General features: G+C 36.8%; 5 protein-coding genes across 8 annotated transcripts; 1 reads left to right on the top strand and 4 right to left on the bottom strand.

The window, feature by feature from the left end:
- Window positions 1–357: 357 nt before the first annotated feature.
- LOC105209560 (uncharacterized) lies at window positions 358–1,802 on the bottom strand. Of its 2 annotated transcripts, none has more exons than XM_054228362.1 (3): window positions 1,017–1,802; window positions 777–939; window positions 358–701 (listed from the first exon to the last, which is right to left on the bottom strand). In XM_054228362.1, the coding sequence occupies exons 1-3, from the start codon at window positions 1,741–1,743 to the stop codon at window positions 515–517; spliced, it is 1,077 nt and encodes a 358-aa protein (XP_054084337.1). In that variant the 5' UTR covers window positions 1,744–1,802; the 3' UTR covers window positions 358–514. The 2 variants fall into 2 exon arrangements, with proteins under 2 accessions (XP_054084337.1, XP_011178302.3); XM_011180000.3 differs by having other exon boundaries at window positions 359–701; window positions 777–948.
- A 3,175-nt stretch (window positions 1,803–4,977) lies between these two features.
- LOC105209480 (uncharacterized) lies at window positions 4,978–9,322 on the bottom strand. The gene is made up of 8 exons (XM_054228354.1): window positions 8,657–9,322; window positions 8,432–8,591; window positions 8,099–8,360; window positions 7,895–8,033; window positions 7,707–7,836; window positions 6,980–7,651; window positions 5,659–6,915; window positions 4,978–5,199 (listed from the first exon to the last, which is right to left on the bottom strand). Exons 1-8 carry the CDS (start codon window positions 8,910–8,912, stop codon window positions 5,022–5,024), a joined length of 3,054 nt encoding a protein of 1,017 aa, XP_054084329.1. The 5' UTR covers window positions 8,913–9,322; the 3' UTR covers window positions 4,978–5,021.
- Window positions 9,323–11,795: 2,473 nt separating this feature from the next.
- On the bottom strand, window positions 11,796–13,378 carry Tpi_1 (triosephosphate isomerase). 2 transcript variants are annotated; one of them, XM_011179893.3, is made up of 3 exons: window positions 13,182–13,378; window positions 12,485–13,084; window positions 11,796–12,412 (listed from the first exon to the last, which is right to left on the bottom strand). In XM_011179893.3, exons 1-3 carry the CDS (start codon window positions 13,239–13,241, stop codon window positions 12,206–12,208), a joined length of 867 nt encoding a protein of 288 aa, XP_011178195.1. In that variant the 5' UTR covers window positions 13,242–13,378; the 3' UTR covers window positions 11,796–12,205. The 2 variants fall into 2 exon arrangements, with proteins under 2 accessions (XP_011178195.1, XP_028894390.1); XM_029038557.2 differs by having other exon boundaries at window positions 12,485–13,049; window positions 13,112–13,241.
- A 126-nt stretch (window positions 13,379–13,504) lies between these two features.
- On the top strand, window positions 13,505–17,725 carry LOC105209477 (uncharacterized). Its single transcript, XM_011179892.3, has 3 exons — window positions 13,505–14,880; window positions 17,126–17,271; window positions 17,365–17,725. The coding sequence occupies exons 1-3, from the start codon at window positions 14,586–14,588 to the stop codon at window positions 17,590–17,592; spliced, it is 669 nt and encodes a 222-aa protein (XP_011178194.2). The 5' UTR covers window positions 13,505–14,585; the 3' UTR covers window positions 17,593–17,725.
- A 26-nt stretch (window positions 17,726–17,751) lies between these two features.
- Window positions 17,752–25,155, bottom strand: LOC105209474 (uncharacterized). 2 transcript variants are annotated; one of them, XM_029038583.2, is made up of 7 exons: window positions 25,099–25,155; window positions 23,100–23,486; window positions 22,285–23,031; window positions 19,634–19,763; window positions 18,357–18,542; window positions 18,160–18,298; window positions 17,752–18,087 (listed from the first exon to the last, which is right to left on the bottom strand). In XM_029038583.2, the coding sequence occupies exons 2-7, from the start codon at window positions 23,342–23,344 to the stop codon at window positions 17,957–17,959; spliced, it is 1,578 nt and encodes a 525-aa protein (XP_028894416.1). In that variant the 5' UTR covers window positions 23,345–23,486; window positions 25,099–25,155; the 3' UTR covers window positions 17,752–17,956. The 2 variants fall into 2 exon arrangements, with proteins under 2 accessions (XP_028894416.1, XP_028894414.1); XM_029038581.2 differs by having other exon boundaries at window positions 23,100–23,390.
- Between the last annotated feature and the right edge of the window lie 729 nt (window positions 25,156–25,884).

Genomic DNA, 25,884 nt, shown 5'->3' with positions numbered 1-25,884 from the left:
TTTATGTTCATTTACCAGCCCTTTGAAAATCGTCAAAATTTGAAATCGAGAATGGGGTCCCCTTAACTCAAAAGTTTTTGAGTAACGGTAAATTACGAAAATTTTAAAATTCAATATCAATTTACAATCGACTCCTTTTCATTTTGGAAAGTTCCTAAAACTTCCATTTAATTGACCTATGAACAATATAGTTGCTTATTGGAACTATTACAACCAACTCAATTCCTCTGCAAGGCTTACCATGGTTTAAGGTTATGTCATTCTTAAGGATCATCCAATGCACGAATGTATTATGAACTACTCGGAACTCCGTTAGAAAAATACACTTGTTTTATAAAATAATTTAAGTAAAAAGAGAAATAAATATATATTTTTGGCACTTAAGCTCGTAGAAAAAATATAAAATCCTTATGCTATATTAAGTTTATAAAACAAATATTACGTCAACTCTGCAGCTTATCATCAAGAACAATACTGTAACACGGAAACTACGAACGTGGCATCACTCGAATCATTACAGTTGTTGTCTGCCAAGATATCCAATTAACAACTTCTTTGCTATTTCCCAAGCTTTATTTTGCATTTTCGGCCATTCACATTCGCGATAAATGAGCTCACAGCCCGTGGCATCCCTGGAACGACCCATGTCTATAGCATGCTTCAAAGCAGTGCCGTTCAAGTAGTGCTTCAGCAGATCCAAACTAAACAACAACAACAAGAAGAGTAACAATATAATTAAACATATTTGATTTTCAGCTTTTTGTTATAGGACAAACCTGATAAGTCCATCGACTATGCGATCAGTTGGTGAACCGAGACCGGTGCGTACGCCCGATGTGGCTTGCTGGACATAATTGCAGATCGCGCGCTGTGCGCAAACGCTTACATTTATGTGGTTAGCGTGAAGATTGTCTTCTACCAGGTTGAGCACATCTTGACCTTTGATAACTGGAATTAATGGAAATATATATCCAAGATGTGATTAGGGGAAACTAAAAAAGTAGAAGGTAACTTACTAGAATTCGTCACTAAGTCAGCTTTATCAGTCGCCGGCGCATAACTACCGAAATTGAAACCATCCATAGTGTCTGCAGCTCGCGACGCTTTCTTATAAGCATAACCAAAGAGCGTGGGTGTGACAACACTTTTTACAACAGCTGCAATAATCGCGCCCACAATTGCGACACCACTGCTGATCAGCAATGTATCCGAATTCAAATCGGCCAATTTACGAAAGGCCGATTGTGTAATTTCAACACTACGCGCAATGGGCACACGCAAGAACGGTATAATGAACTCCAGATTGATGGAAAGATCTTTGCCGTCAGCCTCAAAGTGTATACCACGAGGCTTACGTTTTTCCGATAGCTTTGAGCTGATCACACTGAGCGCACTTTCTTCGCTGTTTATAGATTTCCTTTCCGCCTCTACCATGGGACTCTTTGTTGCTGCCGTCCAAGTGTAGGTGCTCAATGCACGCGGTTCGAAATCGTGAAATCGAAAGTAATGTACCACACCACTGCCTTCGCTGGACTTCACTTGACTATCCGGAAGATTCGATGAATTTGCATAGTTCTGGTTCTGGTTGCGGTTAAACTTTAAATAATCAAAATTATGCTCATCGACGGTTTCACGCATTGTTTGTATAAAAGTGGGCTTCAAAAGCAACAACAATAACAGCAAAACTGCATTGGATGTATGGTGGCACCTCCACCATAGTCTCTTGTCGGTGTTCGTACACATGCTGCTCGCGTTGTTGTCTCGAAAACGGTTGGCTGCGATCTGAAGGCGTTCGCATGCAACGCCACATTGTTTATATGAACCAACAACAGAAATAAACAATGATGATTAAACGATGGCAATTGCCACAACAATAATAATGTGGAGACGATAATACTCGACTGTGTTGGAAAAAGGTGACAAATGGTGACAAAGTCAGCAGTTTTCACGCTACACGAGCACAATGAAGCCAAGCTTGAGGAGGCAACACAGTGTTGGTGGCGCTTAACGGCATTTTGGGTAAATTCTGGAATTTTAAACTTGTTTTTATAATAATGCTCTGCATTTATCGAGATTTTAATGTACCGAGACTAAATAACTTTATTTTCAGTAAATTTAGGCTCGACGGAATTTTTGAGGGTTAATTGAGGGTTTGCTGTAACAACAAATTAGTAAGAAAACAAAACTATAATTCTCTCTTTAGCAACATTTGTTGCGAGAGTATAATAATAATAGCAATAACAATTCTTTAGTCATCCAATTCACGGAAATGGAACCCGGTTTATGTAAATTACTCATATTTATAATGAATCCTTATCAAACACACCACCAATAGGTATAACAACCTGTGCAGTTCGTACAACACTAAACGGGTTTGAGTCATTCAGCGTACATATTTAATTCGTAAGCCCAATCGTCCTATGGCACGTTGAACCAAATTTTACCTATAGAATAATAATAGATAAAGCAATATTAACCTCTTGAGATTCCAAGATTCCTGATTCATAAGGACCTTTCCGCCATATTCTATAGAAATTTGATTAGGTGGTACATACACAAGGGTCCAAATTACATGGACCCACTATTGTGGTTGAAATTCGTTTCGTTTCGTTTCGAAATTTTGCAGATGTTATTTTCTCTTCAAGAAGCTGCTCATTTGTCGATATCGGACCGATATCGGACCACTATATCATATAGCTGCCATACAAACTGAACGATCGGAATCAAGGGCTTGTATGGAAAACTTCCGCATTTTACTACATATCTTCACGAAATTTGGTGTGAGTTATTGTTCATCGAAATAATTTAATCTCCGAAAAAATTGTTCAGATCGGTTCACTATAGCATATAGCTGTCATACAAACCGAACGATCGGAATCAATGGCTTGTATGGCAAATTTTCGCATTTGATTATCTTCACGAAATTTGACATGGATTACTGCTTAAGGTAATAATATAATCTCCGAAGAAATTGTTCAGATCGGTTAACTATATAACCTTAATGTTTCTAGCAAACAATCCGGCTAAAAAGAATTAGTAAAATGTTTTCTTTTTTTTACTTACTTTTTCTTACGTCTTTAGATTTGCTTAAACACATAGTTACTAAAAGAAATGCACCTGTGAAGGCTATATTAGCTTCGGTACAGTCGAAGTTAACGTTTTTTCTTGTTTTGTATAAAAACGGTGACAAATGTCGATGAGCCTCAGGCGCACTTTTCTTGGAATTAAAAAAGAAAAGCAAAATTTCCCACAAATCTTGATAATTCGGCACAAAAAGTGATATTTTCGTTGAGAATAAGTTTGGGATGTAAACAGATCTCTACAAATATTTTGTTGGGTTCATGTTGACACAAATGTCCAAGATCGATATAAAACGATTTAATCGATTTAATGGACCAGTGCTTGACCCTAGAGACATCTATTGGAAAACGACGGAAGCAATGTTGTGGACCTAATAGATAGTTCTTTAAGAAATCATGTTTTGAGACCGTTCTACTATATACCATGCAATCAATATACATACTATATATAGGTATATACATATGTGATAAGTTAATGTACTTTGTTGATTTGCTACAAACAATCTATCTTTTCTCTTGAATAAATTCGCAAAAGGTTCCGCTCTGCCGATTTCTTGGATAAAACTATGCATTAAAGTGATTAAGTGTGAGATTATTAGACAAGTGTGCAAACGTTTATGCCGCCTTTTGTGTGACACACTCACTTCGCGCGAATATTTGCAAAAAACTAAAATTAACTTAAACATGTGTTTGCACAATCAATTTTAACACGGACCTATGCTTTTGCGAAATTTGTATGAGTGCTAAGTGTAGCATGGTCCGAGGTATTATCTACTTCGAGAAAACTACAGTTGTATTATCCTACATATTTTAAATATCATTATTTGGAATGTATGTTTTTATGGACACGGAGGGATTTGAAATAACAGGCTCTCCAAAAGAGTAACATCAAATTTCCTATTCATAATTTTAAAAAATAATATAAGAGTTCTAGAAAAATCTATACGCTTTTCAGAGACGATATTGGGATCCATAAAGAAATAATGAAAAGGAAGTTATAACTAACCTATAACAAAGGTTGAATCGCAATTGTAAATAAGTTCACTGTAACCAAGTGATATTTGATATAACAAAACATAAGGTTACAAAGATTAAGTCAATTTTTTTAAGTGTAGCGATTAGCCAAGATCACTCTCCGATTGACATTCGGACGATAAGTCTAAAAAATGCTGGAAAAAACTACGTAGCTCTCACTTATTTAGCTGCCAGATGAAAATCCATCACTTTAAACTAGATTTCTGACGGTCTCAAGACACTTCGTTTCACAAAGTACCACATTCATATTGATCCAATGCGATCACCGGATCGCCATTCGGTTAAGTCCTCAATTATTACTCATTCAACATAAAATTTAATAAATTAAAAAGTCACTAACATCTGAAACCAAGTACCACCTTACTTACTTAGATTAAGATTAAATCGCTAAGATTATTTTAACTCAACAACTGTAAATGTTCATTGCACTCATGATGAAACTTAAGTGTAAATTTTATTGAAAAACCATGTTAAGTAATGTATTGCGCAGAAAGGTAAGTGTGTATGTATTAAAAGCTATTGCGAATTCTTCAAAAGTTTTGTTTACCGGAGCGTTAAGGTAACTTAGGAATAGTGCGAAAATTTGCATGAAAGCGTATTTAAAGTGATATTTATCAAATATTTGGTGAATTATGTTTCGCATAGGCACTGCATTATTAAGTGATTGTTAAGTGTTGGAAGTTAATTTTAAAAGCTTTTTAAGCTATTTGGCAATATAAACTTTTTTCCACATTTCATAACTCTTAAAACAAGTTTGGCCGAAAGTGATATTTACAACAACAAAAAAACCGCGTGAAAGCCTTCATAAGAGAGAATCCCACACCAAGAGAACCATTTTGTAAATCAAAAATGAAAGTCCGAGTTTAAATTTTTTTTTTCACTTTTCTAATTTTATAAGCAAAACAATCAACATATTCGTTCTGGACACGGATAACAACAATCGCCACACGGATAACACGGAGAATAGCATGAAGGATAGCATGGTGAATAGCAAGGATAATAGCAGGGATCCGGTTTTCTACGACGATCAATCATACAGAGCAAAGGTGGTGGAACTTCGGTTAAACGTTCACGCCGCAAGCGCCTATATAGGGAGTTGAAAGGAGAAAAAGAAGACACACATAGTTTATGTATATTTTTTGACAATCCGTCGTGTGTTGATTTACGTTCCGTGTCCAGTTCTCGAATAGTGGAAGCCCAATCACCTTCGATACAAGACAAACGCATTTCGATTTGCCTAGGCATAAAGTTGTTTATTCAAACATTCATCTAAAATGAGTAACTAATAATTTCGTACAAAAATTTGGAATATGAATATGAAAAAAACTGTGGCTAACTATATTGCGCCAACACATTAAATTTATAATGTCCAATAAGTCCGGGCACGTTTGAATTAACTCAATACATGATACGCAAAGTGTATCTGCTTCAATTACTATTCGAAAACTGTACGGAGATTTATTATTATTGCATTTTCTTCGAGTCTTTTTAATAGATGATAATGTACATTGCGCTAGGGTAACATTTGTTTCATGCCACTTACGCTTGATATGCAGATCCGCCAGGGCCACCACCAGCACCACCTTTGTTGTTCTTCAAATACTTCATCATATCAACACCACCGCCTGGTATTGGCTTGCCATCTGGACCGATTGCACCCGGACCGCCAGGTCCGCCACCGGGTCCACCACCTGGGCCGCCTGGTCCACCCCAACCACCTCTGCCACCACCGCGTCCACCTCGACCGCCTGGACCCCAACCACCGGGGCCACCACCTCTACCGCCGCCAGGTCCAAAGCCGCCTCTACCACCACCCGGACCCCAGCCACCACGACCACCACCTGGTCCCCAACCACCTCTGCCGCCACCAGGACCCCAACCACCTCTACCACCACCCGGACCCCAGCCACCACCAGGGCCCCAACCTCCGCCTGGACCACCAAAACCGCCACCATAACCACCACCGCTGAAATCGTAGTGTGCACCGGTTGCACAATTATATGACTTCATGAATCGGTTGGGCGGGAATGGATACTTCGGTTGTATATTCCAGTCATTCTCCACATACTGTGTGCCATGGTTGACTAAGTTGGGTTTCTTGAGGCGCTCTGGTTTAATAACACCAGCTGGTGGTGTCACGCCGAAATCAAACTCCACATCTGAGTCTGTGGTGTCGGACAGTACCAGCGTGCTATTGCAGCAGGGTATTTGTCGCTTGCGACATTCCTTACTGACCTGATACTCCAAACGTTTCTTGTCCAAGAAACTGCGACAGAAGCACTCAATCACTGGTTTGTGGCAAGTACACTTGGCGAAGCCCATTTGTTTGAGGCAACGCTTCAACTTACTCATTTCCACCATTAAAGGATTTTTGGTTATTTTAAATTGTATCGGTTTCATGTTGAGATACGGATCGGCGCACTCCTTCAATGCTTCGGCATCCTTCAGCGGACGTAGCGTTATGAAGTACTCATCATTCTTTTTACATATATGTAATGTGGGTCTTTGCACCATCTCCTCCTCACACTCTTTACCATCACCTTTGCCTTGATCACGATATGCATACTGGGAAACACGTATCGTATCGGCTGGGTAGTCTTTCAGGAAGAACCGCATAATCTCTTTAATGGGTTTACGTATGGCGCCTGGTTTCCAGCCGCGTCTTTTGCCATTCGTATCTAAATTCCACAACCAACCCATATTACGTGGTACATTCTTTTTGCCAATGTTGAAGCCATTGACGCATTTCTGGTGACGAACGTCCTTAAAAGGGAAAGACCGATCACCACCATATGTGTAGCTGTAAAAACAAATGCCATTTGTGGTTTCTTCCGATCACTGTATAACTGTATAACTGAACTTACGCCTTTTTATCTTTCTTAGTTTGCTCGGTTTCATTCTGCTTAGCCCTCGTTCGAGTTTTTTTCTTTCGTCTGGACGGTTGCTCCTCTTCCGGTGGACTTTTCTTCGGTTTCTCTGCTTTATCAGTAGCCTCTTGTGGCGCACGCTTCTTTTGTACACCGCCTTGTAACTCTTTTTCACAACGTTCATCTTGCTTAAAGGGTTTATACTGTGCCTTCTTTATATCGTATAAGTCTCGTAATTCCGAGAATACGCGTGCCAGATAAGGACGACAGTCTTTACTGCTGGTCTTGCATACATTGAACATTTCATCCGATTCACACTTGCCACAATCCTCTTCCGGTTCTTCTGGCGGACGTGGTGGCTGGAAGATGTCTTCACACAGCTTACGTATGCGGCAATGCGCGCATATCTTGCCATTTTTACAAGTGCAGCGACATTCCTTCTTATCCGTAGTTGAGGGCATTTCACCGGCGTCATGACGACAGCAGTCGCTTAATTTCTGATCGGTACCACTTGATTGTTTGTCCAGGTACTCTTGTAGTATTTGATCGGCCGTCATTTTCTCATTGTAAGGCTTCTCTTCCACATACGGTACGGGCTTGTAACCACATTTCGGACAGCAAGCAAGTTTCGGCAGCCAAGAGATATTCTCTTTACAGACTGGACAGTGCCTAAAAAAAATAGATGAAGTGTAGAAATAGTACTAGACATAATCATCTTCCATACCTCGGTGTGTGCATAACCGTTTGATTAGTATTCGGCTGTGCTTGTGGACAAATATTAATCAGCTTTTCACCCGCGAACGCGCCATTCTCCGAGTGTTGATTGGCGAAACAAGAACAAGGAAATCTGCAGTCTGTAGACCAAAAAATTAGCATTCTTTCTAACCAATCCAACCATAATTACTCGTTTACCTGAACTATCTCTGGTACTGCTCGAGGAATATTTATTCTCGTGCGGACAATCACGTACATGAGTGCTGGCACGACAAGAGCGCTTATCGTTCGCAGCCGCTATGGAATCGATCAGTTTTTGATAGGTGTTGGACATTTTCTGTGCGGGAACACAAGCGCTCAATATTATACACACCCTAATGTCGATTATTTTAAGGCACAAACCTTCAACTCACAGCACTCGGTATTACCACAGGTATTCAGCACATCGGGCGTTGGCACGAGTCGTCCGTTGATCGCACGATAGCGTGACAAGTCGAGCGCTGTCGTATAACGATCGTCATCACAAGTATGATTCGTATCGGGCAATAGACCAGTGCAATCGTCTTCTTTGTTGGTTTCACCGACCACAAAGAGTATATCATGCGGATTGATTACCTTGTCCAGATGTTGTCGTATATCATCGCGATCAGCCAGAAAGTCATCACTACGATTTGAACGTTGGAAGACAAAACCAATTCTATATTACGGATGAAATAAATGCCAGTCAAGACTTACCAATTTTCTTGGCACTTGCATTGCAAGCGCACGATCACTTCAACGGTGCCGACTTTATCCTCATCAAACATGAGCTCACACTCATCGACATGTGTGATTTCGTTGGCTGAATCGGTCACTTTATTAAGCACGGACTCCGGCCAAATCATGGCACCGGACCCTGTAGGTATAAATACAAATAATAAAATAAACGAAAAATGCGCATCACACCGCCAATTCACTTGCCTACAACGACATTATCATGTTTAACGGTTAGTTTGAGTGGTCTCGCCTCCATGTCGGCGCGCAGCTCATCCGGTGAGGATTCGAATTCATAACTGCGACCCGAACGAAACTCGGCCACATTGATGCGACTGGCGGTGATACTGAGCGAGACGTTGTTGTAATTCACATCGACAGTGAAGAGATTTGGATCCTCATACTTTTGCATAGGCGTATCAATACGCACTACGATTATATCGAATATGTAACCGGTAACCATTTTGGTGTGTGATACCCGTCGTTTGTCTTGGCGAGCGTTATTTGGGTCTCACACTGCAATTTCGGTCATTTAATATAGGTGTTTACTGGGTTGGAAAACTTGATCGAACGTTCGAACGATATGTGCACTGTTGTTTTTGGTTTATTTGTTTTTTATGTGGAAATTTCTTTATAATCCTCTGCGATTTTGCAATATGTGTAAAACGCTGGCTCTTAATTTTTCTTATTTTTGTATTTGTTGCAACGAATGTGGTTTTCGAAAGTAATACCCGATAACTTTCGACAAATTTTCTAAAAAAGGATACAATATATTTGATGAATCGAAAAAATCCTTATTTAAAATATAAATTTTCACACAACTTAATTGTAATTTTTTCAATTATTTTGAAAGAAATGAAAATAAATGCAATGTTATGAAAATGTATGCCATAATTCTAAATCCAAAGTGATTTCATAGAGATGAGTTTATTGTGTTGGTTCGGTCGACAGCAGTGACTAGAGTTGACATTTTTAAAAGAGCTTTACCTGAAATACTGGAATACACTTACATTTATCGGTCACTGCTTCAGTATTTCACATGATCACCATCCAATCTCCTATATTTAAGTCCATGGATTACGTATGATGCACAGCATTAGCTCAGTTTACAACAGCATAACCGCTCAGATCTTATTGTATATCTCCAAAACGATCACATAGGCGAACCAACATGGCACCGGAGAGAACTTTAAGTCCTTGTCAGATTCTTCATCATACATGTTCACCTCGACTCGGCTCAGTTAACTAAACTCAACATAATATCTCGAGAGCTTATTGGAGTTATGGGAAACCAGCTCCGCCGCAAAGACAATTTCCTCAAATCCCTTGTCGCAAACATCCGAACTAAAAACAAGACCTACAGTTAAGGGATCCACATAACGGTATTGGATTGGGATTATTTTTAGTCATTGTAATAATAAGGTCACCGAAAGAAAATAACGTTTGAGAAATGCTTAAATGATGGGCATTCCCAAATAAATTATATGGGTTCAATAGAATGTGGGATTTCTTTTTATTCCTCCGCTCTAGCTAAAACAGTCATATGGGTAAAAATTTGACCAAAAATATACTGCTACTACCACCACAACAGATTCCTTCGATCCCTCAACTATATGATATATTAATGTACAATCTTACAATGGTTTTTCAAGAAATGAAATAAAACAATTAAGGAAAGGCTAAGTTAGGGTGCAACTGTTATTAAGATAACATACAATTTGACCCATATATTCAGCATAAAGTCCAATAGAATAACAAAAATCTTCATTTACGGGCTGAGGTAATTCCTGAACAGATTTCACTCACTTGGACCACCAACATACATTATATCCAAGATAAGCTCACCTAATTTGGCTCAGATATTTCACATATTAACCGATAAATGCGGAATATAACCCTCTGTGTTTTTGAAAAACCTGGGACCTAAATGGGAGCTAGTGGAAGTTATGATCGATTTTAATAATTTTTTGAATAGAGACACACTATTAGAAGACAAAATTTCCTTTGAATTAAATTAAAATATCTGAGGGATTTACCGTTATTTTCGGTGAAAAATTACCCTTAGTCCATGAGTTCTTCATGTTTGATATCCGGGGATGTGAAAAGTTATAGCCCGATTTCGAAAATTTTTCCATAAGTGAACCGTAGATGATATACAGTATTTGTATAAAGTTTTATTCCGCTATCCTCATTCGTTCCTTATGTATATAAAGTGAAGGAATCCGATGGAATTCAAAATTGAGTTATATGGAAAGTAGTTGTGGTTGTGAACCGATTTTGTCTATTTTCCATCCGTGTCATCAGGGTATCAAGAAAGTATTATGTACCGAATTTCATTGAAATCGGTCTAGTAGTTCCTGAGACGCCCAGTTTCCTTTTTTTAATCTGAGTGCAGCTACCTTCTGTAATTTCTTCTGTAAAATTTAGTGTTTCTGACGTTTTCCGTTAGTGAATTAACGCACTTTTAGTAGTTTTCAACATAACCTTTGTATGGGAGGTGGGCGTGGTTGTACTACGATTTCCTTAATTTTTAGACTGTATAAGGAAGTGGCTAGATGAAATGACCCTAATAAGATTGGTTGATATAGCTTTAGTACTTCACGAAATATTAATTTGTACAAAAAAATTATATCCTAATATGTCCCTCCCTATTGTGATGCTCTGTACCAAATAATACTTTCATAACTTTATTTATGGCATATTTCATACTTTCATGACTTTATATATCACAGACGGACGGACATACAAACAACCGGATTTTAACTCGTCTAGTTGTCCTAATCATTTTGATATATATAACCATATATCTAACTCGTTTAGTTTTATGACTTACAAACAACCGTTATGTGCACAGATCTATAATACTGCAACTTTGTTGCGAGAGTAATAAAATATATAAATATGTAGTTGTGCATAATCAGTACTCTGTTACGTAAATAAAATAAAATATCACTAAAGTACTGCCAAACTTATTTTGTTTGAATAACAAAAAAATTGCAAAGATTTGTGCACAAATTCGTTTGTTTTCAACGACGTGAAGTAAGGCATGCATGCAGTTGTTGCTCTTTGTACATTGCATAATGATAATATGAACACATAAACACATACATATGTATATATTCAGTAGTGAACTGTTATCACTTCACCACAAAGTAATCTTCAAAATAACACATTGTATGTATAAATAATAAATTTCTTTTGGTATACACATGTATTAGTACGTTTTATCGCTAGATGATACCACGCATGTGCATGAGTATACACAAATGCCCATATATACAAATTTATATATATATGTGTATTGAGCCAAGCCTATCTATTACCCCTGTGCAAAAACAAGGAAATATTTTATTTAGTTTTAAAACTCTTAACAACATTTATTTAATAATCTAAAATTAAATTCCAGCAATTTCTTCGAGTATAATAAAATATACAACGAAGTATGACTTGTTCTTCATAATACAACGGTACGCAAAGTTTACATGATTAAATTTCCATAATTTTTAATTTTTTCCCATCTTTTGATAACTCCTGTCATGATAAAGTGAAAACTTTTCTATTTATATTTACTCTTAACAGCAAATTTGCATACACTGCATAGCTATGCAAATTACGTTAAGCTAAGCAAAATTATAAAAAAAAAGTTCTTTTAAAAGTAACATTGGTCATTAACAATATTTGAGATGTGAATTCCATGCCTAAAATGTCTTGAGTTTGTAGGCAGTCATGTGCTTCAACAGCTTCTTTACAAGACATTTACTGTCTGGCATTAACAATTTGCACGAATTCGGGCTTCAGAGAAGCACCACCCACCAAGAAACCATCGATATCGGGCTTTTTAGCCAAATCCTTGGCATTGGCACCAGTCACGGAGCCACCATATTGGATACGTAATGAGGCAGATACTTCCTTTGAAATGTTATCGGTCAACCATTGACGAAGGTAGGCGTGTACTTCTTGTGCCTACAAATACACACACAGACAAATAAACAAATTAGTTTTTCATATAGAAATTTGTTTGCTAGAATAACACACCTGTTCGGGAGTAGCGGTTTTGCCTGTGCCAATGGCCCACACTGGCTCGTAAGCTACAACAACGTTGGTCCAGTCGTTCACCTTCTTAGCTATCGCACACATTTGTCTAGCGACAACCTCTTGTGTCTTATTGGCTTCACGTTCTTCCAGAGTTTCGCCAATGCAAGCGACTACTTTCAAACCAGCTGCCAAGGCATGTTCAACTTTCTCTGCAATGAGTTCATCGCTCTCCTTGAAGATTTGACGACGCTCGGAGTGTCCCAAAATCACCCAACCGGCGCCAGTGTCTTTGATAATTGCGGGCGAAATTTCACCAGTGAATGCACCCTTTTCTACTTTATAACAATTCTGTGCAGCCACATTGATGCTTTCTGGCAATAGACTACGTACGTAGATCAGGTAAGGTGCTGGTACGCCAACATAAACTTGGGTGTTGGGATCTAATGGTCCTGCAGAAAGAATCTTGCACAATTCGGCGATGGATTTTTGATCGCCATTCATCTTCCAGTTACCACCAACGCAGAATTGACGTGACATTTTGTTATTTTTTTTATTCTTATCGCAACTGCTGAGAGAACGAGTAAACTGCAATGCAAAATACTGCAAAAAAAAATGTTTTTTATTTACTTAATTGTTAATATAAAGTCACTGAATGGACTGGAAGTAATGACTGGAGCAGCCGGAATTTTTCACTCACTTTGCAAGAAGTTGGCCGAATGAATAACCTTGCAACGACCCTTTCGGCAGCTGTCAACATAGCTTTTTTTTGTTTCGTTAATTCTGCTGTCTTCGTATTTCGTACAGTACGAAATGGTTAGTGTTAGTGTTGTCAAACAACGGATGGCGCTGCTGTCGCTGACGAACCGTTAATTGGAATATGGAATTTAAAAGTAAAGAGGAAACGAAAATTTGTGCGCAGCTAGCTTTGTTCAGACAATTGAAGAAAGTTTTTCTGAAATCATTTGACGATTTTCATAGCGTTTGTGGAAAGTGTCAGGTGAAAGCTTTTGCTTTCATAGCAACAAAGCAGCAAATACAAATAAACAGAAATAAACTGTGTCTGAGCAAGAGCAAATGACACCACTTATTGGAGCACAGTAAATAGGTTATGTCAGAATTTGGCATACATATATATGTAAATATGGTTTTATATGTATGATTTATTGTGCTTGCATTATTGTTGTTGTTTATTTATTTTATATTTCTATATAGATTAAAAATATGTGTCATAATAGTATTGTAATAACAACATTTGCATATATGGATCCAAACGAACTGATATGGATATCTACGTGCTTATATACATATACATATGTACATATGTAGAGTTGTAAGCATTTAATTGAAATGTAAGAACTTCGTTGACAATACAAAATTCAGCCAGAGCGATACCCATCTGCATATATCCAAGTTTAAGGACAATAGCATGTGCACATCAGCTTACATATTTACATACCTACACACATGCAATACAACTTTATATGTTGCTATCTGCTTTACATGTATCCATAAAGCACCGATCGCTGCTGATGGAATTTAATCTGGATATAATATGCTTGAGTTCGCTTATACTCGCTGTCTTCGCTGAGTGTAAATGTGTATGTATGGATGTATGTATGTATATGTGGAATTGTATGCAAAGCAGATGTATGAAGATAAAGTTCTCACAAAGATATCGTAAACTAACAATACAATTAATTTATTTCTGGTATTAATTTCATTTTTTATACTCGCTTTTGTTGTTGCTTTTTTTTAAATATATTTTGTATGCATGTAATTAAAACAGCAAACGCTTTATGGACTGTTTTGGGTGCGCAGTTAGTCAGTCACACGCTCTCACTTAGGATGTGTGGCGCGAAGATCGGTTCTAAGTGCGTCGCCGTTCTGTTACGCGAATCTAATATATACAAAAATTGCTTGTATGAATTAAAGAAATTCTAATTTATTAGTGAAATAAAGAGCGCTACTTGCCATTGATATACTCATACATTTAGCATTTTTTGGCAAAAATAACTCGAGCGTCCAGACATTTTCGCAAAACATTTGTGACCAGCGAACCCAGTGTCAAATTTACTCACCAACTGGTGTTCCAGCCGCCACTATGTGCTGGTGTTTACGTGTCTATTGGACTGTTCTGCATAATTTGTTCACACGATTTGTGACAAATTTTGCCGATTCCGTTTATAATAGTGATCTGTGTGCATGTCTAATGTGTGGTTCGCAATCTGCGTGTTGTTTTTGTTGTGATCGTTGTTTGTTTTATAAACATGCTCAACATGAGGCGCACAAATCAAATGATAATGATGGAGAGCAGCGTGAATTGACGTTGGCAGATGTGGAAGAGGGACAAGCCAAAGCAAACTCTCCATTTCAACATCATGATTACGTCATAGTTGGTGAGTGTGAAATTATTTTTTCTCACTAGATAAATATAATCGATTGACAGCTGTAGCAGTTTGTGTTCTCTTCACTATACTCTATCTGTATTTTGTTTGTTGCTCATAGCCGGTTTATCAATCAATGTGATATATGTATACATATGGATGCAGGTATATAGATAAAGATATTATTTAGTGTATAAAACTATTGCATAGTTTGTTTTGAATTTTAGTAACATTATTTCTAACCGGGAACAGTTTTTTTAGTAAATTTTCTAAAATAAAAATCCTCCAAAGAACCTTTCTAAAACAACTTCAGGATTTGGAAGTCGTGTTTGCAAATATTGCAGCGAAGCGAGTTGGTTATTTGCTAGTAGTACGATCGATCGATCGATATGATGATGATTTCATTAAATTCAACGAATCGAACAACAAACAATTGGTATAATTGAAATAGACTGGTATAATCGATTAGATATTGAATTTCAAACGGTTATAGTATTTTAATGGGGTAGCGATATACTCTCTTATAAAGATTGTCAAGAGAGTAGAAAATATTAAAATACAAGTAAGGAAATGTCAAGTTCGGGTGCAATCGAACATTTTATACTCTCCCAATTTATTGATGTAATTTTATAAAGATAACTCAATTTACCAATATATTCGGTATAAAGTCCACTAAAATAACGAAAATCATCATATATAGTATATGAGGGCTGAGGTTATTCCCTAACCGATTCCACTAATTTTTATCACCAAGGTACACGATATCCAAAACTATACGCTCACTTAATTTTTATTTTATTTTTTATGTATGAAGACCACAGTATGACCCGATTTTAACCATTTTTGGTACAGTGACACACTCTTAAAAGAAAATGATTCCCTCAGAATTACATTCAAATATGTGAGAAATTTACCGATATTTTCGATGAAAAATTACCATTAGGCACATGTTCGATATCAGGGACCTTGAAAAGTTATAGTGCGATCTCGACATTTTTTCCACAAGTAATGTCACAGCTCAAATACAGTAAAGTTTTATTCCGCTATCTTCATTGGTTCCTAATGTATATATTAGTAAGTGAAGAAATCAGATGGAGTAGGCGTGGTTGTGAACCGACCTAATTTGATCGGTAATGTAGTTTCTGAGATATAGTTTTTGACCCATAAGTGGGCAACGCCAAGGCCATTTTCCAATCAATAAAAAGAGTGCAACTTCCTTCTGCCAATTTTTCTGTAAAATTTAGTTTTTGTCATTTTTCGTAAGTGAGTTAACGCACTTTTAGTAATTTTCAGCAGAACCTTTCGTTATTATCCGATTTCATCCACAGTTTTATTTATTTACATCGCAAAAAGTTTTATTTAAATACCTTAAAACATGTATTCTGTAATTTTGTTTGTTGTACTTTGCTATTGTTTGGCTCTTGATGTCTGTATCCCATGCCTCTGTTACATGATTTATGCAATCCATTAGTATAATATCATATTGTTTGTTAGCCTCCATACGATTTAGAGAGACTCTTTAAAAATACTGCCACGATAGTAACATTTAAAATTTTGTATTATCCCCTGGTCGAAAGTTCGATTTACGGAATGAATCTTATATGAAATTTTACTTCCATTGCCATTTCAAGAGGTCGAGTTATGGAGAACTTCGAGTTAAAGAAGTTTGAGTTATGGAAGTTCCACTGTATTTTCAAAATGAGTGATGGGATGGGGTACGTAAGGGAGGTGACTCTAGAGAGTTTCGTTGATATATCTTCAGTAGTTTACGAGATATTTACACAAAACTGCTTAGGGTGCGGAGCCACACCCACTTTTCAAAAAAAAAAGAAACATCCAAATATGCCCCTCCTTTGTGTGATCTATTGGACCAAATACTACTTTAATAAGGTTTTCGCCATTTTGTGAGGGTGGCAATGGTACAATTTCGTATCAACCATCTCACCGTTCCAAGGAACATGTGCACCAAGTTTATCTTAATTATTATCAAGATATCTTAATTTATATTCAAATTATTAAATTACTCTTAGCAACATTCTTGCGAGAGGATAAACATATACTATATAATAATAACGGGATTTTAATTCCAATAGCATTACATTTAAACCTAAAAATATTTTGATAAAATTTTTAGATTTTTTAATTGATGTTCCATGTTGTTTATGTAGAGATCCTTCATTATCATGTGATCAATTTATTTCCACTTTAAGTTATTATTAACTTAATTAGTTATTGCATTTCATATTTGCTTTTTCAGATGACATCGACGCCAATTATCTTGAGATTGAACGTCGAAAAATTGAAACCGAACACTATTATCGTCTCGTAGATCGTGCAACTGCTGAGCAAATACTCAATTGTTGCGAGGATGGTGCCTGCTTAGTGCGACCATTCAAAGAAGCGGTAAGATTTGAATTTTTTAGTATTTTTCATTTCTTTCAAGTAGATTATTTATCATGCTAATACCTTAACTGTTAAACTTTTGTTGTTCCATAGGATCTAACAATAAAGTATATCGTAACGGTATATGCACAACAGCAATACTTCCATCTCTTCATACGACAATTAAATGGCAAAGATGCTTACAGCATTGGACAGCAAAAGCCAAATGAGAAAGTATTCAAGTCACCAAGTGATATTATCGACTTTTATAGCTTCAATGCATTGCAATGTACAAATAAAAAGATTAGCGTTTGCTTAGTATTAAAACCAGTTGTTACTTAGAGATAGATACTTTAATTTAATTGTACTTTAGTTAATTTATAGCAATTTAAATTAATTGTATTGTTTTAATTTTATTTTTAATTAATTTAATTTAATATTATTATTTAATTTATTGCTTAAATTATAATTTTGATTTGATATAAAATAGAGTTTAGTGTGATATTTGTATGTAAATATATATATTTTGTACATATTGGAAGCGACTTACAACCGATTTCTTGCAATTACTTTATATATACGAATTTTATATGAGCGCTGTTGTTGTACCAGAAAAAAGTGGTCAAATAAATTTATAGTGAAACCGGCACTATTTTAGGCAAGTTACAGTTAATTAAGTTTTAATATTATGTTTTCAAGATGCCTACTAAGTGGCAACTATCGCTTTAAAAACACAATGATTGTTCTGCATTAGCGCTGGCCAGAGGAATGCTTTGATCAAATCGGAGCGACGATCTGCTTGTGGATGTCGCTCGTGCTTCTCCGGACGCAAGAAACCTGTTTGAAATACACAAAAATATATAAAATAAATTTTTGTTTACTAAAAATATATATATTTCTTTGATTTACCCAAATTGAAATCACTATCCAGATAGTAAGGTGACTTCTGATTAATCATGCGCCAAGCTAAGCGCACGCAAGCGCTAACAAAGTGCGTTAGCGGTGGACACGCTTCCAAGCAGGGATATTCGTGCAGTGTGGAGAGCACCTAAGGCATAAATATATATATTATATAGGAAACAATATAAGATTTCACACAAATATACCTGATTGAACACGGAGCGTTCAATTTCACCAACGGGAAAGGACTCAACCGTCTCCTGCAAATGCGTACGCACCGAACGATCCAAGGCGAGCGTACACTCACTTGACGAGTCCAAAGCGCAATTCAATATGCGACGCACCTCGATCACTTTCCTTTCGCGCATAGCATGGCACAGACGAAATGACAACTGAAAGGCATAAAATGCTGGCTCAATTAAGTGTAACAAACTTGAGTTAGGTGAGGTTAGGTTAATTATAGCAATTATTGAGTGGTAGTTGTAGTGAGCTGTAGCAGGTTCTCAAGTGTTGAAGCAGCAGTCTCAAAATACACAACAATAATAATGATGAAAGTCAGTTAAAGAGTCTGCGAACCAAATCACGCGAACAACATAATTATCATATTTATTGAAAGCGATTTTTTTATTTTTACTTTCAGCATGATTTCTGTTTAACAGAAATGGTTTGAATAAATCGTTACTCATATGCTGAAAATGAAATGAAATAATAATGTTGAAAAATATTTTGCGCTCAAAATTGCCTAAACGTCATAATCATCAACATCGAATTTTTATCAATTTCTTTAGGCTACAAACAGCGCTTGCAAATTTCACACCACACATAATTTGGTGCCAAGGTGTGCGTTTGTGGAGCATGCCCGTAGGCGTTCGAAATCACTTTCTACTTCAGTCAATCAACCACTGGTATTTTTAGCTGTTATAATTCACTATAATTGCGCGACTTCGCAACAGTCAATGGGTCAGCACTTGTACATTTCATTATGATTATAACACACATTTTAATATTATATGGTTAATAATAAGCATTTGAAGAAATTCACGCTTTTTGTCTGGCGCTTGTTGCAAACAAAAGTGTTAATGGCTAACAAGCTTTCTTTAATGGACCGATAACTTGTTGAGAGTTTTTGTTTGTAAAGTTTACGCGTCGTTTTTAGAGTAGAAAAAATATATAATATTTGAAGCTTGATTATTATATCTTTAGAATTATATAATTGATTACAAAAATTACATATAGATTATTAATGTAGTCATAAAAATTGGTGAATCGAACAAGCGATTGGTATACATAAATTAGATCGATTATAATATCAAATGCTTATATTTACTATTCAAATGAGTTATCAATATACTCTCTTGCAGTGAATTCAACTCAAGAAATTTAATGCTTTGAGAGCAAACTCGAACTTAGCGAGCAGCGAAGTAACGAATTGAAGACATCTTATAACTATTAACAGTACATTTTATTCTCGTATTAAACTCACCACAATTATTGAGAAAAGTATTTTCGCTTTCAAATTTTGTACATGTTTGAGCTGTGGAAAACCATCCAATGCCTCTAAGGTGTCCGCTCTGTTCTCCAGATATAATGTGCGATATTGTGTGACCATTTCACTGTAAATAAATGGCAATTATAAATTTCTTCATGAATTTGAGAATACGCTAGTTATATATATACTAATACAATAAGGACTTTGTAAAAAAATTATGGTTAGAAGTTTGGTTGGTTAAAAAGGGAGGCAAAGAACCCATCATTATGCTCCCCGGTGGTACCCTAACAAGCGACCGGCTGGGCATTCGCAAATATAATGTACTAACGTCTCATAATTCTCCGCGCATTAAATGCATTTTGCCGATTATACTACTTGTTTCTGCAGATGACCTCTTAGAGGTTAGGGGCCCCGTAATGACTCCTGTGAAACTGCTTAGTTCTCTCGGTCTTAAAATTATAAGTGTTTTGGTCTGTCCACTGACAAGATTACTCCATAGCAATTTTGTGATACGCGCCGTGTTACAAGAGTTCCAAGACATGAGAGTCTAGCATCCATTACTTTAAGCGCGTTGGAGGAAGCTGAAAGGACCGGGAACCCAGTTGATTTTAACCAAGTCTGCTACTGCTAGTCTTTTGATTGCTTCTTTGCATGATATTACGCAGTAAGACTTCGTATTACAATAAAGTTTATGAACCGGCTAGTTAGGGTGCAAGCCCACTTAGAGCCTTCTCTTAATCCAACAATCCGAAGCGGCTTTCTATATGTGGATTATTACAGAAGAAGCCTGCTCCTATACCTATTTCACCTTTCGATCCGTCGGTGAATATAAACATAGATTTCGCTATTGGTACTATCGATAATAGTAGCGTTGGTCCATTCTTCTGTGCTATGAAAAGAAAACATTGCGTTTATCTCTTTAACGGTTCCGGGGGCGCAATACCAGAAACTTATTTGTGAATTATAAATCTAAATTATGAAAATATAGTTCAATTCAAAAGAGGGGTCCACATACATATCATAAAACATATAATAGATTCCTTACTTTAGGGGAAAGTGGGCTAGTCTAAATCTTGAGCTCTACCGAAACTCATTTTAAGAAAATCATTTTAATCCAATATGCAGAGGTAGTCAAAATTATTTGCACGGACGTTTTGTTACATGTTTCACAGAAAAAGCTTTCGCTTGTTGTTATTGTTGTCGCAGAGTAACAAAATGCTATTTGTTGTAGACCTTGATCTATTCCTGAGCGAATGAAGTCGGTTTGGCAAGAATAGCTAGGAATATGGCCGAGATATTAGCAAATGAACTGAAGACTCGCATTAGTCAAAAGTATTTACACACGGCGATTTAGCCTTTAAACTTGGATTTGGTTTGAGCAAGAGTAATAATTGGATTCTTTTGCATTCATAACAACCTAACTCAGCCTTAAAATATAAAACTTGGTAAATAAAATGACGTATCCAAAGGAATTAAGGATTAGAACTAGATCGGAGACTGTTACTATGTTTATGACCGGGGTTTCGGCTTCGGAGTTAGTAAAAATTTATAGAATTTAAAGAAATACTACTTATAATGTTATTAAAAAGAAGGAGACGAACAATTGTAAGGATACTTTTAAGAGAAGTTGGCAGAAACCCGTGATAACTCAAAGATAATGTAGAAGATTAGTAAGAACTGTCATACAAAATCCCACAATTAGTCCTGTTAATATAGGAGCATCGAATCAGCATATTGCATGAACAGTCAGTGATGCTAGACTGCTCAGGACATTAAGAAAAGTTAGTTAAAAGTTAACCTAACATTTGGTAAAATTTGGTCAATATTTCCGAAAATAAAAAAACGATATATCAGTCATTTGTCTTAAATTAGAATTGTTTAGTAAAACCTTTGTGCATTTCCGACGTGAGAATTAGAAAAGTGCAGTTCGGGCGCTAAACAGAGTCGGAGGTGACATGATGATTTTATGGGGAAGTTTTCCATACTTAAGTTCTGGAGATTTGCTACTAATTTACGGACACTAAATCATCCGAATATATCAGAATTCACATGACCATGCCATTGTAGTGGTTAGTCGGCCTTTTCCAACTATTGACTACATTTTACAACAGAACAATGCTTCATTTCATAAAGGATCGTTACCAACAAAACTATTAAGTGAAGCAAAATGAACAGTTAACTTAACGCACAATTGTGTTGAAGCAATTCGGACCATAAAGCAGGCTGTTATTGATGCCAATGGTAATGTAACCAATTATGAATTTATCGCCTAAGAATAGGAACTTATACTGAACATTAAAACTTTAAAGTTATCATTAAATAAGAACAGGATTATATAGCTCAAGTTGTGACTAAATACTTTTGACGCAAATAAAATGTGTGTAAATAATTTTGACTACCTCTCAAACCTTTACATAATAGGAAAATATGTATTGCTTGAAGTTTTCATGCCTTATAAGGTCAACATTAGTTGCGTTTTGTGTCATTAACGATTTGTAATCTGGGTGCGCAAAATCATTGTCAATTACTTTGGAACTTAACTTCAACGATCCACCCACATACAATGACACCAATAAAACAATCCCAAAATTTAAATAGAAAACAAATAACTTTCACCACATTTGTAGCACATTTCTTTCACATACCTCGTTTCTTCGTTGGTTGAATCATCCGAATGATAGCCATCACTACAGTTACTGCTGTTGCTACCATTACCAAGAGCAGTTGGACTTGTTGGTAGACTCTCGGGTCCCATAAGCTGTAGAACGGCTTCGCAACCTTGCGCGAAATTCATTAGCAAACCCGCCGCCGGTCGCTTCTCTATACAAGCCTGACCATCTAAGCGCTTCACCTGGCCCACACACTTCAGCACCTCTTTGTCGTTCTCCACACGTTGACTTAGGTTCTCCACAAGGCACGCCAGCTGCTTCAATGCCGGCTTATCCAGCATGGTGAGCAGCGTTTTGTTCTCGATCAGTCTTTGTTGTATGTCACCGTAGTTGATGGCGAGTAGGCGTTGATGGGAGGAATGTGCGGGATCTTGATGTGCCGTCACCATGCTCAGCTCTTCCAATTTGTGTATGGCCATTTTGTATATGTCCACATGCCGTTGCAACTCCGTCTTGAGCGCATGATGCAGTGATATTAGCTGACCGGTGGCATCTGTGGTGAGACCGTGTACACCCAAACCTTGTACAGCGTTGTCGAAGGATTTTCGTCGCTCGCGGAGCGTTTGACGCCAGTTGGGTTCATACTGTGCTATGGCCTGTGTTAGCTTGGCGCAACGTTGTCGCATACCTGATTCGTGTGGATATGAAAAGAGACGCACCAATTGCCAGATCACAGATTCGATTGGCACATCCGGTTTGGGTGAGGGATTGACGGTAATTAATCTATAAATAGCAAATAAATTTTAATAAATTCATATTTTTTTTTACTTTCCTACAAATTCCAAAATCACCTTGTGAAAAATGACTCCAACAAATAGGCGCTGTGTGGCAAGTGTTCCAGCAGCAAGTCGATGGGCAACTCGGCTATAACTGAGCGTAAAACGGACGGTCCCAAGCGACCCACAACACCGGCCGCCTCTCTATACTGTCGTCCCTCGGAGAGTAACATCAGGCGACGCAACACTTGTCTCGGGCTTGTGAGAAATTCACGTCCATCACGTGGTGGACCACGTATACGTTCACGACTATCGGCCATTGTGCCATTCACCGATTCCTGATGATTCTTCAGCAGTATCTGTCGTCTATGTGGTAGGTTTATGAGTTTTTGATTTTCAAATTGTTTGAATTTGGATTGTGTGCTTCAGTCGGTTTTTGTGACAGATGAGCAGATGTGATGACTTGAATTATACAAAATGGAGCACATGGAATGTGAAGCGTTAGTCCATGAAATTAGGCTATGTGTATATGCATTCATATAAGTAAAGGGTGGTTCATATAGTGTTTTCTTTTTTATTAAATATGTACAACATTTTAACGATATTTTCTTGCAGGAAATCTGGTCAGGCAGTAGTAGATATCTCCTTGGAATGAGATTAAACTCACGTTAACTCGTTAAAAACAAATTTTTGGCAGCTAAATTTTGTAGAAAATTTTTGAAATTGTGGTTGTAACGTAAAAGTATCATGCTGATACTGGAGGCCAATGGGCCGAAGGGATAAAATCCAAACAAAGTCCATTTAAAATAAAAAAAAATATTATTGAAGCCACAATTCTTAGTTTAAGCAAACGACGCCATATTTTTCCAGCTCTTTTGACATTTATCTTCAGTAAGCCTTGCAATTTCATCATTTAAAGATATATGATCCAACGAGTCGAAATTATTAAAATTTTCTACCGAAGTCAGTGGCCTCAACGTTAAGAGCGCTAAGTCCAATTTATGGTCGTCATAATCGGGTTGTCAGATCAACAATTTAGGTTCTAGTGGATAAATTTGAATCCACAGGCATGCATCAATTGAGGAAGACCCAAATCAGTCTCTCACACGTCGTTCTCAAGCGTTGGGCATCTCTGTGACGTCGTTGTGGGGAATTTTGCGAAAAGATCTTGGCCTACATCCTTAGAAGATCAAATCGACGCAAGAACTGAAGCCGCTTGACCACCGGAATCGTCGTATGTTCGTGAATTTGGTTGAGCAACAATTTGAAACGATATGGACTACTTGGACAATATGTGGTTCCAATAGGACGTCGCCACAAGCCACAAAGCGAATGTAACAATCGATTTATTGACAACCAAGTTTGGTTAACGTGTTATCTCACGAAATGCCCTAGTCAATTGGTCGCCTCGGTCGTACGATTTGACGCCATAACAAATGTCTTGTAGAGTTATGTATATATTCAAGGCAGCTAGAATACTGAAGTCGTGGTCGAAGTAATCAATATGCTACTGAACTATTTGATGTTAGTCTAATAGCCTTTTCGCTAAGTTATTTGCTCAATTAACCGGCCTTTGCTCGATTAAAGCGCTGATTTAGATCGATTTACCGTACAAAAGAAAAATCTTATTTTACTACATTAACTTTTAATTGAATATAAATTGAGTTGAAATTGGAATGCTGCTCTGCGGGTTGTTGTCCACCGCTAGAAACTTGGTTGTGGTTATTGATAAAATAGCAGTAATGCAACTCAACGGTAGATAGTGGAAATAATGGTTGTGGTTATTGATAAAATGGCAATCAGTTGATGAAACTTACCAACTTCTTATGAACACCAAAAACAACAAAAGTGTATAACAGCTGATCGTTAATTGAGTCGCGAGCTGTGTGAAAGGCACAAACTGGTTTCTCAATTATAATCTTAATGTATTAAATTAATTTGGCTGTGCGAAAAGGCTATAATATATGTTTGGTGCATTATAAAAAAGAGATAACTATATGGACCACCCTGTATGTTAAATATTTAAGTATTTGAGTGCAGTTTTTATAAAATGTTTATTCTCCATTATACTTACAGCATTTTAACTCATAAAGCGCGCATAAAATATGAAAATAATCAGCGTCCAATAGCTGTGAAATTAAAAATAAAAAAAAATTTTAAACTATAAGTTGTCATTTAATATATAATAAATAATAATAATAGATAAGTTAGGTTAGGTTAGTGGTTGTCTATCAACGTACCTAGGCCTTTGGGAGCCCCATTGTGCAACCACACAGGCCTAGATAAATACAATCATTATTTTTGTGTACAAATCATTTTAACGTATTGTAAATATTTTATTAAAAAATCTCAGACATTTGTCAGACATGTCTGTATGTATTGTATGTATGTCTGCAATGGGTGCGGATATAAATACTTACGCACGTGAATAAACAGACTTAACTAGTTGTGAGTTTATTTATGTGCGCGCAAAATTCTCAGCATATCTCATTTAATTATTTATGTTTGTGCGCCTCTGGGAGATTTCGACGTTCAAACGATTGTGTGCTTTCGAAAATTGTAACCACAAAAATTGCATTTCATTCATTAATTATGCTTTCAAATGTTAGCGCCCAATGCATTCGTCAAGTGGAAATGAGTTTGCGAATTTGCAGATAAAAAATACTGAAAATTCAAAAGTAAATAGAAAAAGACAATGTAATATCAAAATTTTATGAGCGCGCAACTTTTCAAAGAAAACAATTGTCTTTTGATGAGCGCGCTCAGGTTTGAGTGGGAAATTGCAACAATGTGGCGAGGGCGTACATTAATAGGTAGATGCATTTCCTATTAATATCGATAGTAGCATTTCCATAATTTA

The sequence above is a fragment of the Zeugodacus cucurbitae genome, chromosome 2 (genome assembly GCF_028554725.1).
Source record: "Zeugodacus cucurbitae isolate PBARC_wt_2022May chromosome 2, idZeuCucr1.2, whole genome shotgun sequence".
Classification (NCBI taxonomy): domain Eukaryota; kingdom Metazoa; phylum Arthropoda; class Insecta; order Diptera; family Tephritidae; genus Zeugodacus; species Zeugodacus cucurbitae.
The sequence above is the reverse complement of the archived record's forward strand: the minus strand, read 5'-3'. Positions and strand labels throughout refer to the sequence as shown.